We start from the raw sequence: 16,215 nt of genomic DNA on the forward strand, positions 1-16,215 counted from the left end.
ACATGGAAAAGGAATGTCGAGGAACGTGCCAAGAGAGGGCTAATAGCACTCTATTCTTGCAAGAACTCCATAGGTAAGAGCTGGGGACTGAAACCACAGGTCATCCATTGGATTTTTAAGACCATAGTTCGCCCAATCCTTACCTATGGTTCTCTGGTATGGTGGAATGCTTTGAACAAGACGACGCTTCTTCACAAGTTAAACACAGTCCAAAGAGCGGCATCACTGTTAATTACCGGTGCTATGAAAAGCACTCCACAGGCAGCACTCAACGTCCTACTAGATCTTCATCCGTTGAATCTAGTAGTACAAGAGCTGGCAGCCAAGAGTGCTCTCCGTCTCAAAGAGACAAACTCATGGCACAATACTGATTACGGTTATGCCTCTATCTTACGACGATCCGGATTCCAACTGGGATCGGAGGTAATCAGTGATTACATATCACCACAGTTACACTTCGATGAGATTGATGTACGAATACCCCACAGGGAGGCCTGGACTCACAATTCCCCACCTCTACTCGGTATAGAGATTTATACCGACGGCTCCAAGATGGAAATGGGAACAGGTGCAGGCGTCTACAGCGATGACCTCAATTTACGGCTCTCATATAGGTTGAACGAACATTCTAGTGTATTCCAGGCCGAAATCTTTGCAGTTAAGAAAGCAGCAGAGTTGATAAGCAATAAAAAAGGGGACATAACTGGACCGGTGACTATCTACGTGGATAGTCAGGCGGCCCTTAAAGCACTCAAGTCCCACTCAATCAAGTCTGCTGCGGTCTTGGACTGCAGGAAAGCTCTGGAAGACCTAAAATCAATCGTTACCTTATGCTGGGTCCCGGGTCACTGCAATATCGAAGGCAATGAGATAGCGGATGAGCTGGCACGTAGCGGATCGGAGTCAACCGACATTGTAATCGACAACTCCATCAAGCCACCCTTGTGTCATTTCATGCGGCAGCTAGAACAAGTTTACCGGGACAAGGCTGGTCAGATTTGGAACAATGAACCTGGTTGCAAGGTATCAAAGGCAATCTGGCCCAACCTATCTCAGCAAAGAACTATATCCCTTCTCTCCATGAAGAAATCCGATCTAAAATTAATGGTTGGAACAATCACAGGACACTGCAGGATAAGATCCCTAACCTGCAGATGGGATAGAGACACTACCGACTACTGCAGACTATGCGAAGATGAGGAAGAGACGGAGACGATTGAGCACTTATTATGTCGTTGTCCAGTGCTCATGACCAGGAGACTTCGAACGGTGGGTGAACACACCACAACATCTCTGACAACGTTCTGTCAAGTCGAGCCGACGAAACTGCTTCTTTTGGCCAAAGGCCTAAAATGGCTTCAACGTGAACCAACCAATGCGCCTTAGCATGGCAAACTCTCCTCTCTCGCCCCTATGTCTAAAACATCCTTTTCAATGACTTCTCTACCAAATTACTCTTTTTTTTTTTTTTTTTTTTTTTTTTTTTTTTTTTTATTTCATTATCTTGTATAATTCTTTCCTTGACATCTTTCTTCTTTTCCATACATTTCTTCTCTTTCAAACCCCCCCCCCCCCCCCCCTACAGGATGAACACAATGGACCATAAGGTCTCCGAGTGAAGTGGCTGTCCAATATGACAGCTACGCGTCCTTTAACCTAACCTAACCTAACCTTGTTAAAAAATTTACCAAAATTTACTAAGAATTTTAGCACCAAATGAGAGTCGTACAGCAATTATAAAGACAAAGTATTTGTTAATATAATTAATCCTAGTACAAGTGTTTGTTTTTTGTTAAATCCTACGTTAGATATAGTGTAATATCAGTGCTTCTTTACAGTTGATAAGGTTAATGAAACTCGAATCAGATTAAACGGAAGGAAGCGTAAAAATAAAATATACATTATTTTTATGACACCACATGAAAAAATAATTTATTGAAAACAATTTTTTCGATTCAGAAGATATAGAAAATTAAAACTGCAAAGCTTTCCAATACATTGCTGTCTACTAATAAGAAAACAGCACACAGTAAGCAAATGCTATAGTAGGACGGGACCGACCATGTGATACCCTACACCACTACCTCCTGCAATTAGCTACTACCACTATAATTGCAGGATTTTCTTCGACCTAAACTCTTACCTCGTGCAAAACTTCGTGACTTGAGCTGTAATTGTGACCTCTAGCGTCTTTATGATTACACTACAAACAAATAACTGTGTATTAACCTTTTTGTAGAAAATTTACTTATGTTGAAACTAAGTTATGTGGTATTGTAACTCGCGAACATTTGTACTATACCATAACTTTTGAACGCATTTCGGTAAAATAAACTGTTTTAGCACGATTCACTGAGCGGAATCTGTGGTCAGATTAATGTAAAAAAATAGGAAAAAAGCGTTGAAGGAAACGAGTTTTTTTGTGTCAATTTCCAAAGTAGAACTTAATGCTCTTAACTTATTTAAAATTTTAAGACGATCGGACTTTTATTGCGACCTACAGATCAGCCACAAAATCGGACAAAAATTATGTTAGGGTCTAGGACCAATATTTCGCGGTGTTACATGAATTTTTGCCAAAACAAACACCACATACTGGTGTAGGGTATAATTATGAATAGTTTAAATGATAGTTTAATACACGAAGCGCAAAATGAGTTGACTTTTGTGTCCCGACACACTAATCGATTGAGAAAAATATGTGGAGCTTATTTTTCCAATGTACAGTCAAACTTACACCACATAAATACATTGTCAATTGCTTATAAAAAATTGTGTAACAAAGAGTGTCATTTTCATAGATACAACAAGTTCTGTGATGAACCTGACCTTATATTGCAAAAAGTTCCACAAATCGCTTCTTGTCTAATACACGAATAATAGAATATAACGCATCAGTGTATCTTTGAGGATGTGGGGCTGATCTTTCAGAGTTGAATCATTGTTTTTTTCGGAGTCATTCCGAACGAACTATGATATTTTACAGTTAAAAGGGGCTCTTACTACATACATGGCGAATGATGTATTGGTCAATGTAAGCGTTGTTCTTTCTGCCAAAACACTGACTTCAAGCATAAAAGCTTAATATTTGCGGTCACTGGTATTAAATAATGGTTTCATAATATTGGTGCGCTAGACTGTAGTCCAAGTTTGAACAATAAATCCTCTATAGTGGTTGTATAGCTGGAAAATGTCTGCAGACGACTTATACTTCCATTCATCCTTATGGGAGAGATTTTCATAACAAGCGGCGACATAATTTGCCTAGTACAAAACTAGGCAAACATATTCTAAATCAAGGAATTCAACTGAAATCAGGAATATGCTGAAGTATTAATTATATTAATACATTTGTTGTCTATGTAACTGCTGGTGCTAAAACTCTTAGTATTTTAGCTAGTTTAATTTTTTAACAATGTAAACAGGTTGATTATTTTCTTTTTTGGTGTTTTTATATTGTTGAACGAATGGACTATCTTCATATCCCGTTTTTTGTCGGAGATATAAGTCAATTTAATAAATTTCATTAGCTGTACGACTTTCGCTGGGATCGACTGTATGTCCATAATTTTTTTGGTAGATTAGTTTTTTTGCCAAACTAGTCCAAAATTTATTGTAGGAGGTTCATTTGTTGTTGGAGGGGAATGGGGATCTTCTCAGATGTGTACTTCGGTACGGAAAGTCTCTGACCGTCACTCACTTGGGAGTGTCCAGAGATGATTCATTTGTCGAATTTTCCAAGCAGCTCACTACTTCCGATATTATATCAAGTATTCCCTGGTAATATCAAACAGACAACCGTTTGTTGATAGCTAGAGTGAGAAGGCGACCCGGCCTAGAGGGTTCGTTGGCAGTCCCAACACTAGGATCGGACGCTGTGGCCCAATCAGCCGCACGTCTTAAATTAATCCGATTACAGAAACATTAACAAATTCAAACAACAGCAACCCTATGATGACGACTTTTGGCTTTAAAAAACGGTTTATGATTGGCACCTGGAACGTAAGAACTCTCTCCGAACCAGCAAGACTTGAGCAAGTCCGAAAAGAGATGGCCTCGTATAATATCGACATATTGGGTCTAAGCGAAGTGCGATGGACAGGTAGTTCAGCAGAACCAGTAAAATTACAGAACGGTTACTCCTTTATTTACTCCTGCAACCCAAACTACAAAATAAGAGGCGTAGGACTAATTATTTCCCCTAAAGCTCGGAGTGCGCTGATTGAACATAAAGCTGTATCAGACAGAATCATTACAGCAAGATTCAAATGCAAATTTAGAAATATTTGCATCGTGCAGTGTTACGCCCCGACAGAACCGGATGAAAACGAGATTAAAGATGATTTTTACAACCAACTCGATGCAATAACGAATTCCCAAAACGTCGGTGATATAAAAATTTGCATGGGCGATTTCAATGCCAAAGTCGGGACGGATAACGAGAATCTGCAATCGGTCATGGGGAAACATGGCCTTGGAGACGTTAGAAACAATAATGGAGAAAGACTGGTCGACTTTTGCGCACGTCATCGGCTCTTTATCGGTGGGACAAAATTCCCGCACAAAAATATCCATAAATATACGTGGGAATCGCCGGGACATTATACAAGAAATCAAATAGACCACTTCTTGGTGAGCAAACTGTTTTTGGGTTCTTTAATGGATGTCAGGTCCAGGCGAGGGGCCGATATTGACAGTGATCACAACCTTGTAGTAGCAACTTTACGATTGAGACCAGCAGCAATAAATAATTCAAGAAAAAATAATGAGAGTTATAATACAGCTCGGCTCAAGGATCCTGCAATAGTGACATCATACAACCAAAACCTACATCTACGCCTCAATGAAAACTCCCAGAACAGTTGGCAACACATCAAGCAAGCATGTAAAACATCAGCGAAAACGGTTCTCGGTACTAAGCCCAGAAATATAAAACCTTGGATTGGGCCAGAAACGTGGAATGAAATACAAAACCGCAAAAAGCTCCACAACGCTATCTTTCGTTCTAAATGTCCAGCCACCAAAACTCAAGCGCGAATTGCATACCGTGAATCAGCACGCAAAGTAACTTATATGATCCGTATTGACCGTGAGAGATATTTAAACGAAATAGCAAACGAAGCTGAACAAGCTTCGAACACCGGCAACCTAAGGGGGGTGTACACTGCCATTAAAGAGCTGTGCGGTAATAATATCAGAGGCACGGCAATCTTGAAGGCTAATGATGGTTCAGACCTAACGACCACAGAAGAACAATTAGTCCGGTGGTGTGATTATTTCACATCACAATCACAGACAACTAACAGGATCTTATCTGAAACTGATATACTAATTACCAGACGCAACCCGAGAAGAGCTATTTCAACGGATCCCCCAACAACAACGGAAATTATAGCTATATTGGACAATTTGAAAAATTGTAAGTCGGCAGGCCCAGATAACATTGCGGCAGAGCTTTTGAAGTATGGGTCCAATACGATAGCGGAATACTTAACTCCTCTTATTCACAATGCTTGGGTCAACAACAACATTCCAAATGACTGGAAAGAGGGTACTGTTATTACTATTCCCAAAAAAGGTGATTTAACTCTCTGCAAAAACTGGAGAGGTATAACATTGCTGAACTCGATCGGCAAAATTATAGCTACACTAATTCTACAAAGAATTCAACCTGTAATTGATGAGACGTTGCGTAAAGAGCAAGCAGGGTTTAGGCCGGGGCGATCATGTGTAGATCATGTTAACACCTTGCGTATTATAATCGAACAATCGATAGAGTACAACTCCCCCCTTTACCTGCTTTTTATTGATTTTGAACGTGCATTCGACACCGTTTCCCGTGATGCTATCTGGTTAACACTGTTAAATAAGGGTATACCAAAAAAAAAATAGTTGCTCTAATACAAGAACTATACAACGGAGCAGAATATAAAGTACGTTTTAATGGTAAGGAGAGCAACCCTTTTAGTACCTCAGCTGGAGTGAGGCAAGGATGTGTACTATCCCCCACATTATTCCTCATACTTTTGGACTGGGTAATGGAGGAAACAAATTCACAAGTTCCTGAGGGTATAAGATGGAATTTAAACAGTTTTCTTGGTGATATTGACTACGCAGACGACATCTGTCTGATGACTCATAAACACTCGGTTATGGAAGCAAAACTTAAGAAATTATCCGAAAACGCGAATAAGGTCGGATTACGGATAAACTTCACCAAAACCAAACTAATGCGTATATGTTCCGAAAACTCAACCCCAATGACAATCAATGGTACAACTAATGAAGATGTGTCTTCATTCAATTACCTAGGATGTACAATATCTAGAGATGGCGGTTCAGCGAAAGACATAAATGATCGTATCAATAAAGCGCGATCTGCATTTATGAAATTATATAAAATATGGAGATCCAACACCATATCCAAGAAAACTAAACTTAAAATATTCAACAGCAGCGTCAAGTCTGTTTTGCTATATGGATGTACAACATGGAGCTTTACAAAAGCAACGCAACAGAAATTACAATCATTTGTGAACCGATGTCTGAGGCAAATATTACGCATTTATTGGCCCAACTGGATCTCAAACGAAGCTTTATGGCAAATGGCAAACTGCAGTCCATTACCCGTTGAAATAAGGAAGAGAAAGTGGACATGGATTGGTCACACGCTTAGACGACCACCATCAGAAATATCAAGATCATCATTTGAATGGAATCCTCAAGGGCACCGCAGCCAAGGGCGCCCACGTAATACATGGATACGATGTGTGAAACAAGAATATGAAGCAGCTCAACTTTCATGGAACCAAGTCAAGATGCTAGCAAGAGATAGAGAGAGATGGAGAGTTTTTGTTAATGCCCTATGTTCTTCGTGAACGTTTTGTTTGTGTATATAACAATTGTATTAGCAAAAATTATACATAAATAAATAAAGGACATATATATATATATATATTTGTTGTTGGAGGAGCTTATACAAAGTTCAACTAATATTGGAGGAGTTCATAAGAGAGATTCAAGATATATTTTATTGAGATTATAAAGAAATATTCAACATTTATCAAAGACATCTTAACATTTTTAAGTATTATTTTAACTGGATGATAGGTTAACAGCTACTTGCTTCGGGGAGTGTTTTTATAAAGGACATGTATGGGTGCTGTATCAAAGTTTGTTCCCGACACTTTGTCTGATATAATAGTAAACATCGCTATAGCATAAATACTTAAACTAATTCTACTTAATACTAATTTATAATTAAATAAAAACAAAACAAAATCTTTTAAATATTATAGATCAAGGTACGTAGATGCGGTGATACGGTATGAATACATCGAAATTGTTGTCATATACATATGGAACGTCTCGTTATTAAATGTGAACTTTATTAAAATACCTACATACAGCTCACAAGAAGACTTAACACCACAATATATTCGATCGCTTTTCTCTTGTTCTTCTTCAATATAATATAAGTTTTCAAGGATTATTGTCCATTATAAATATACACTATTGTGACGGCAACAATCAAACTTGCCAGAAGCAAACTCGTACAAACATCAAATGATGCTTTCATAGCCAAATTTAATTACGTCTATGATTTGACCAGACAAGTGTTAATAATAATAAACTATTATGAGTTTAGCTTGTCCTTTGCAATGTTCTATTTGTTAATATCCTGAGTTTTTAGTCAACATTAATATTTTGGCATTTTAATAAACACTTTGGGGCATTATCCTCAGTAAATCCCAATGAGTTAAGTGGCAGATTAATTGTAGTTAATATAGCTACTTAAGAAGGAAATTAAGGTTTTGATGCGACGGCTATGTTCATAGGATATTAAATATTGCATGCAATTTTAGCTAATAATGTATCGATCGACGTAGTTCAAAAAACTAAATCCATATTATATACGACTTAGTGTCGTAATTAAGATCATTACAAAGTAATGCAAACAAAAATAACTACTTATAATACTCCATACTAAGTAATGAGTACGGCAGCACAGAGCACGGGAGTTTTTTTATTAAACAAGTAAAAAAGTGTCAGTCGACTTTGCCGACAGAGGTATACCCTCAGCCAATGTGAATTGAAACTTTCATCTACGGACAGATAGAAGGTATTTAGCTTCTCTTCAGAATTTTGTGGCCCTTTTTAACATTTGGATTTGGAATTAACACAAATGTTAATCTTTTGTGAGGGACGTACCCTTAGGGAGGACCGACATGGGCCATTTTAGGAGTAAAACTAAATTTTGACAAAATATTTGGAGATCCAATGTTTGGACCAAATTGGTTGCACCATTCAAGTGATATCGTCCTAACATTTGAGTGACTTTTTTCAAATATTGGGGAGAAGTACCGGAAGTTGGGGACCGGTATTGCCCCATGAAACTAAGTTTAGATCAAATATGACGAAGACCAAATGTTGCACCAAATCGGTAGAACAGTTCGAGAGCCACATATGGTGACATAGTGCTTTTTACACCTTTCGGGATGTTTTACCAAGAAATATGGACCTGCCCCTGAAAAAAACTTTTACCGTCGTAATGGAGGTAGCGAATGCAAATCGCTTCAACAAAAATCAAAGTGATTCGAGAGCAGGTCTTAAAGTGAACTTATCCGAAATTTTGTGTGGGAGGTACCCAAAGGAGTGCACAAATATAGTATATATTCGAACCTGATCTATATCTGGTAGATATATAAGGATGTGCAGAGTATGGATTACATCAGTCACTCCTTCAAGAGTTATCTAGCGCATATTTTTCCCGAAGATTTTTGAATTTTTGTGTGGGAGTTACCCGAAGGAGTGGACCGACATGGTTTATCGTCGAACTTAAACTATGTTTGGACAAAATATTGCAAAGGCCAAATTTTGGACCGAATTGGCATATCCGTTCGAGATTTACCACTACACACGGTGTCATAGGGGTTTTTTTTCACCTTTCAGGCTATTTTCTCAGGAAGTATGGACTTGCCCCTTATGAAACTTGTAACGTCGTAGGGGGGACAGCGGATACAAGTTGCCACATCAAAAATCAATGCGATTCGAGAGCAGGTCCTAAACTGAAATTTTTCGAAATTTTGTGTGGGAGTTACCCGAAGGAGTGGACCGATTGAGGCTATATTTAAACTTAATCTAAATCTGGTAGAACTTTCACGATGTACAAAGTGTGGGCCAAATCGGTTACTCCCTTCAAGAGTGTCGTGCGCACAAATTTTCCGAACATTTTCGAACTTTGTGGGGGAGGTACCGGAAGTTGTGGATCAATGTAACCCATCTTCGAACTTAAACTAAGTTTGGGCAAAATATTACGAAAGCCACATTTTGAACCGAATCGATTGCTCCGTTCGAGAGTTATCGTGCGCACCAGCTAGCCAGACAGACAGACAGACAGACGGACATGACTAAATCAACTCCAAATTGTCTGAAACACATTTCGTCCAAACATACTTGGGGTCTAAAACCATTATTACGATGAGGCACATTTTGCCCGTATGAAAGTGTATATACCCTCGTTAGCATAAATGCTGAGGGTATAAAAAAACTGTTGGTGGCGTTTAAACAATCCTTAATGGTCGTAAGCGTAGCACAGTGTGTAGTGTGTTCCACTACAAATCAGTAGTTGGCAAGATCAAATCAAGAAGATCAAAGTAGAACGGGGCCGATTTTATGATAACCTTCACCACTGTGAATGTGTAAAATATATATGGGAGCTATATCAGCAAAAATGTCTAAAATAGTCTTTTCCATTTCAAAAAAATCAAAAAAAAAAAAAATTTGATACTACATCTATGATTTTTTGTACATAGATTAAGAAAAAAATCGTCATTCCAAATCTGTTTTCGTTACCAACTTTGATCGTTGCGCACAAAAGATATGACCGTTTTAATTATGCTAATTAGAAAAAATTCAAAAAAATCGCTGCTTAATATAGTAAGCTGTTATATCCAATTATCGTTAACTGAATTCGCACCCTTTGAGAATATGCAAAAAAAATTCAAAAAGTTTCAATGGATTCGCGAAAAATTAAATTTGTTAAATAATTTCACGTATTTACAAACATATTTTTGAAACAAAAGCGCTTATACTTACAAAAAAATATATAAACAAGTGAGGAAAGGCTATAGTCGGGACGGGGCCGACCATGTGATACCCTACACCACTACCCCTGTGCATAAGCATTTCACTGGTAAACATTTCTTTTAGGGAATATAAACCAACTACCACCAAAAATAATATGCCTCTCTGTCTCTGGGACCCCCATAAGCAACCAAAATTTCGTGACCATCCGATCAAAATTACGACCTGTAGCTTGATTGAAAAAAAGGAAGAATTGGATGCATTACCGACTATTGTGGTATCTCCCTTGTTTGACCACCTTCAATAGGCTTCTTCCTATGTGGGACCCGCATCAACTCCCAAAAAATTCGTGACCATCCGATTAAAATTGCGACCTGTAGCGTGATTACAAACAAATCGGAAAATGGGATGCATTACCGACTATTGCGATATCTCTGTTGTTTGAGCAGCTACGACAACCTAATTTACATTGTTGTAAAGGTGATATTTTCTACTTTCCTTGCCAGGTTTTGCTTTAGATATACCTCTTAAAGAAACAATGATATTGGCTTTGAAATAAAACGTAGACCTTTTCTCTAAATAAGTTTTTGCCCATTCCGACCTTTGAATATTATCCGACCATCATTAAAATCACTAGGCTTCTTCCTCTGTGGGACCCCCATTAACCCCTAAACTTTCGTGACGATCCGATGAAAATTGCGACCTGTGACGTGATTACAAAAAAATCGGAAATGGGATGCATTATCGACTATTGCCATATCTCTGCTATTTGACTACCTATTACAACCTGATTTACATCGTTGTAAAGGTGATATTTTCTACTTGCCTTTCCAGATTTTGCTTTTGATATACCTCTTAAAGAAACAGAGTGTTGGCTTCGAAATAAAATGTTGACTTTTCTCCAAATAAGTGTTTGCCCATTCCGACCCCTAAATATTATCCTACCATCACCAAAATCAATATGCTTCTTCACCTGTGAGACCCCCATTAACCCTGAAATTTTCGTGACGATCCGATCAATATTGCGACCTGTAGCGTGATTTCCAAAAAAATAGAAAAAATGGGATGTATTACCGACTATTGCGATATCTCCGTTATTTGGTTACCTACGCCGATCTAGTTTGCATCATTGTAAAGACGGGATCTTCTGCTTTCACAGTCAGGCTTTGCTTTTGGAAAATTTTCAACCAAAGCTGTGATATTTGTCAATATAATTAAAATCGCAAAAATGAAAATTGGGGTTTTATTTGCTACTATTGCGATATCTTCGTTGTTTGATCACCTACGAGCACCTACTTTACATAATTAGAAAGATGATATTTTCTGCTTTCATTGTCAGGTTTTGCCTTTGGTATACCCCATATAGAAGCTGAGATATTGGCTTTGGAAAAAAACGTTGTCTTTTTATCCACCTAAGTTTTTTGCCCTTTCCGACCCCTAAATATTATCCGACCATCACCAAAATCAATAGGCTTCTTCCCCTTCGGGACCCCCATCAACATCCAAAATTTCGTGACGATCCGATCAAAATTGCGGCCTGTAGCGTGATTACAAGGTTTAGATGGACAGACGGACAGACGGACGGACGGACGGACGGACGGACACACATAGCCAGATCGACTCAGCTCGTCGAGACACTCATTTTGATATATATAAGCATGGGTCTACGACCATTATTTCGATGCGTTACAAACTTTTTGGCCAAAACCAACTTATAATACCCTCCCCACATAGTGGTGTAGGGTATAAAAAATTATAGCAGCAACCAGACATTGTGAGTAATAAAATGAAACCTAAGTCGTGAAGTTTGGAGCTATAGTATTCGTGTTATTTGCAAAAATACCATGAAAATATGACTAAACAAGTAAGAAAAGTCTATAGTCGGACGGAGCCGACCATGGGATACCCTATACCACTATCCCTGGACAATCGCTCTCCACGGAACTTATTTTCAATGATTGTGAAAAATTTATTATCAAATATCAGAGATGTAATGTATAATACTTATGACCAAAACCAAAAAGTTATCTAGCATGACAAAGACATTTTTGTAGCAGGAAAGGAAAATGTTGTTCACACAAACTAAAATGTAATGAAACCCGCTTATGTAGTACTACTACTTCCGTTGTTTAACCGCTACGTTATTGAAATTTTTACCAATTTCACACAAAAGTTTCAGTCCATTTAACCCGCTAAGTATTATCTGATCCTCACGTTGGTTCGTACGCTTCTTCTTCATCATAAACTCAAACTTTGTTTAAAATTTTGCGGTTATTATTTTGACCTACAGAGCCGCTAAAAAATTGGTTAAAATTTTGTTTTTGGTGCATTTCATCCCCTGAACATTTCACGATCATCACCAAAAACTAATCATTTCAATTCTGGCCCGAACAGGATCTCCTTAAAAAATTTGTTATTGAAGTTCAAATTGCCATAAGCTTGTTTACAATTTTTAATGGACGGACACACACCGCTAAATCGCTTTATCTCATCGAGATATGAATTTTGGCATACCAAATAAGGGGTCTAGGACGAATATTTCGTGATGTTACATAAACTTTTGCAGAGACAATATGTAGCATGGTATAAAACTGTGGTTCTCTATACAGAACCCAATATATATTAGGCAGTGAGCCAGTTATCTAGCAAACACTTTATTGCAATTTACATCAGAGGAAAGGTCAGTAGTTTTTTTCCATACGTAGGCTACTTTGCGAAATATATATGTCCTCAAGGAATTAAAATACCGACCAAAAATAAAATTTTTATAGTTTTCCTACAAAAGTAATGGTCCATTTCACCCGCTAAAGAATATCAGATCATCATTCAAAATTGTAGGCATCTTTTTCGACCTATACTCTTACCCGGTGCAAAATTTCGTGACTATTGATGTATAATTGGGACTTCTAGCGAGTTTATTATTACACTACAAACAAATAACGGGATATATTAGGCTGTAACTCTGTTATCTGATCAGGCACACCAACATAATTGGCATCAATTGGAAGGTCAAGCGTTCCACTTTCAAGTATATCTCACTTGTCCGGAATGCCACTTCCAGGAATTAAGATACATATAAGCTGTATATTAAAATTTTTAACCATTTTCACACAAAAGTTTTGGTCCATTTAACCCTCTAAATATTATCCGATCGGTATCTCAAATTGCAAGCTTCTGTGATATACTCTTACCTTATTTAAAATTACGTGTTTATCGGACTATAATTGAGACCTACAGAGCCGCTACAAAATTGGATAAATATTATGTTTTTGGTCCATTTCACCCGCTAAATATTTCACGATCATCACCAATAAGAATAGGGATCTATTCTGATCTGAACCCGACCTCCATACAAAATTTCGTGACGATCGGTCCATAATTGCGGCCTGGAGCGTGTTTACAATTTATAATGGACAGACGGACGGACTGACGGACTGACGGACTGACACACATCTCAAAATCGCTTTATCTCGTCGAGATATGAAAAATGGTATACCACATTGGGGGTCTCCGACGAATATTTCGCGGTGTTACATCAATTTTTACCAAAACAAACTTATGAAATATGCAAAATAAAAATTATGATATTCTAATTTTATTTTTTTATGGTTTTATAGGAAAGGTTGAAGAAAAACTTATTGAGTTCTTCGTCATTTTCGTCCAAATTTCAAGCAATAGTGAAGATATTCCGTTGCAACAAATTGTTCGATTATAGTTTTTCTATTGGCGAGTATTTTTAGAACATTATATTAAATCACAAGGAATTCCAATTGTGGCGTTACATTAAGATAAAAAAAATAAAAAAACTGTTTTTTAGAAAAATTTACGCACAAAAATTTCGATTTTAAGCTGAGATTGTTGTGAACCTTTGAAAGCTACACGGCCGAGTTATACATCAAAAAATTCGTAATCGCGAGTACTACAATCTCATAACCAGTTTTTAAACGAGTACAGTTGCGCGTCCCGATTAGAGCAAAAATTCAAAAAACCCAATTTTTCAGTCTTCAAAATGTCAGCATCCGTTTGAGATTGATGCGGTGGTTATATTAAAAAATCATACATTAGAAACTTCATCTCTGAAGTGTATTCTTTAACTTCTTCTTTGAACATTATACTCTACATTGTATTGTAAAGCCACTAATTGAAAATTGACTTAAAAAAACTCATTTCCTTCAACGATTTTTTTTCTATTTTTTTTGACCACAGCTTCCGCTCAAATTATAATTTTAAGAAATCCATCGGTGAATCGTGCTAAAACAGTTTATTTTACCTAAATGCGTTCAAAAGTTATGGTATATTACAACAATTCGCGAGATACAATACCCAATACCTCAGTTTCAACAGAAGTAAATTTTGTACAAAAAGGCCGATATCTGAATCTGAACCGATTTCGATATAATTTGGCACATTTATTTCTAGACCAAATTCCGCCACACATTTCAAATTTCATCAAAATTGGACAGATATAGGAAAATATACACATATAGGGCTATATATACACACATATTGGGTGACGTAGGAACGGTACTGTTCGACATCGGTTTTTTAAAACCACCCTAATGATAACATACCAGAGATATAGAGTCATTACTGGAAATTTTAGATGGTAATTTCCTTATTTTCTGATGCAAAGACGGACTGTTTCTTAAAAAAATAGAATTTGTATTAAGAAAAAATATCAAAAGACATTTTCAATAGCTTTCTGTGATTTTTGCGGAACCGGCCAATACAAGAACGACCAATAGTTCGTAATATTATATTACTTTTGCCCAAAGGGGACACAAAGACTTCAAGACCCCGTAATTTAAAAACTGGGAATTTCTCTATCATGACTTAAGAAATTTTCCATTATGATTGAGAAATTTTGTAGCATGCAAGGTACATGTATTTCCTTACAAACAGACCAAAACAATAAAGAAACCCACATATATCTTAGACAGTAGTTCCGTTATGTCAACTCTATATCAAGGGAGATGTCAAGACTTGGTTTTAAAGTTTCGTATTCGTAATTTGCTGGAATATGTCCCCAGAAATTAAATTATGTTCCAAAAATTAAATTAGGATATTTTTCCCACAAAAGTTCAATTTCACCCACAAAATACTATCTAATCATTATTCAAAATTATTGGCATCTTCCTTGACTAAAACTCACTCTGTTATCTGACCACGTACATCAGCATAATTGACACCAATGGAAAGGTTAAAAAATCGCCCTCCGAATATGACTTACAGGGGGCGGAATATATTTTTCCAGGAATGAATGTATAAGATGTATATTAAAAAATTTACCAGTTTTCACACAAAAGTTACGGTCCATTTAACCCGCTAAATATTATCGGATCATCATGTTAAATTGCAAGCTTCTTCCTTATGCTAAATCCAAACTTTATTTAGATATTCCCGCAGTTGACAATATTTGGTGTAAATTTTTTGCGATCACTGAGAATCTCAAACGTCAAATTACGGCAATTGCGATAAGAAATGTTTCTAAATTCTCAAAATACAGAAAATCTGTAGTTCGATTAAATATTGTAGCAAACATCTTCAAAATACCGAAAAATCGGGAGGGTCGTTCTAGGGCGGCTATACTAAACTCTGGACCATTTCGGTTGAATAATGTGGTTAATACCTTAAAATTCCTAAATTCTGACGTACCGTTCTGGGGGCGTTACGAACACGTAGTTCGATATAAGCCATTTTCAAAACCAAAATTCCTAGAATTTATATTAACTTCTGCATCAAATTATATGGCAGATATACGAACATAGTTATATCGACTTAGTGTCAAGAATATTGTAACTTTAGACGTTGTTTTATTCCCCGGTAGGATTTGTACCAAATAAAAAGAGGGTTCGTTTAGGTTACGATTCTACAATGCATCATTGACTTCATTTTAACTATTCTTAAACGTGTTGACTAAGCACACAGCTTTACCTTAAATTGCAATTTAAGGCAATTATTTTATATAATTAAAAAAATATATAACGCTTGGTCATTACCTTGAGGAGAAAATATTTCATTTTTCCTTTGAGATTGGCTTGTTCGCTCGACATTTTCTTGGATATAAGTTGTGTAGATATTTTAAGAGTTTACAATCTGTACTTGAAAATTTTCTGGAAAACAGGAAAG

General features: G+C 37.0%; 1 protein-coding gene across 1 annotated transcript; it reads left to right on the forward strand.

Annotated features, from left to right (window-relative positions):
• Positions 1-243: 243 nt before the first annotated feature.
• LOC141392512 (uncharacterized) lies at positions 244-1,386 on the forward strand. Its single transcript, XM_073965450.1, has 2 exons — positions 244-991; positions 1,124-1,386. The coding sequence occupies exons 1-2, from the start codon at positions 244-246 to the stop codon at positions 1,384-1,386; spliced, it is 1,011 nt and encodes a 336-aa protein (XP_073821551.1).
• Positions 1,387-16,215: the final 14,829 nt, after the last annotated feature.

Source organism: Musca autumnalis, unplaced genomic scaffold (assembly GCF_047663935.1).
Source record: "Musca autumnalis isolate F117 unplaced genomic scaffold, ASM4766393v1 scaffold_2, whole genome shotgun sequence".
NCBI lineage: Eukaryota > Metazoa > Arthropoda > Insecta > Diptera > Muscidae > Musca > Musca autumnalis.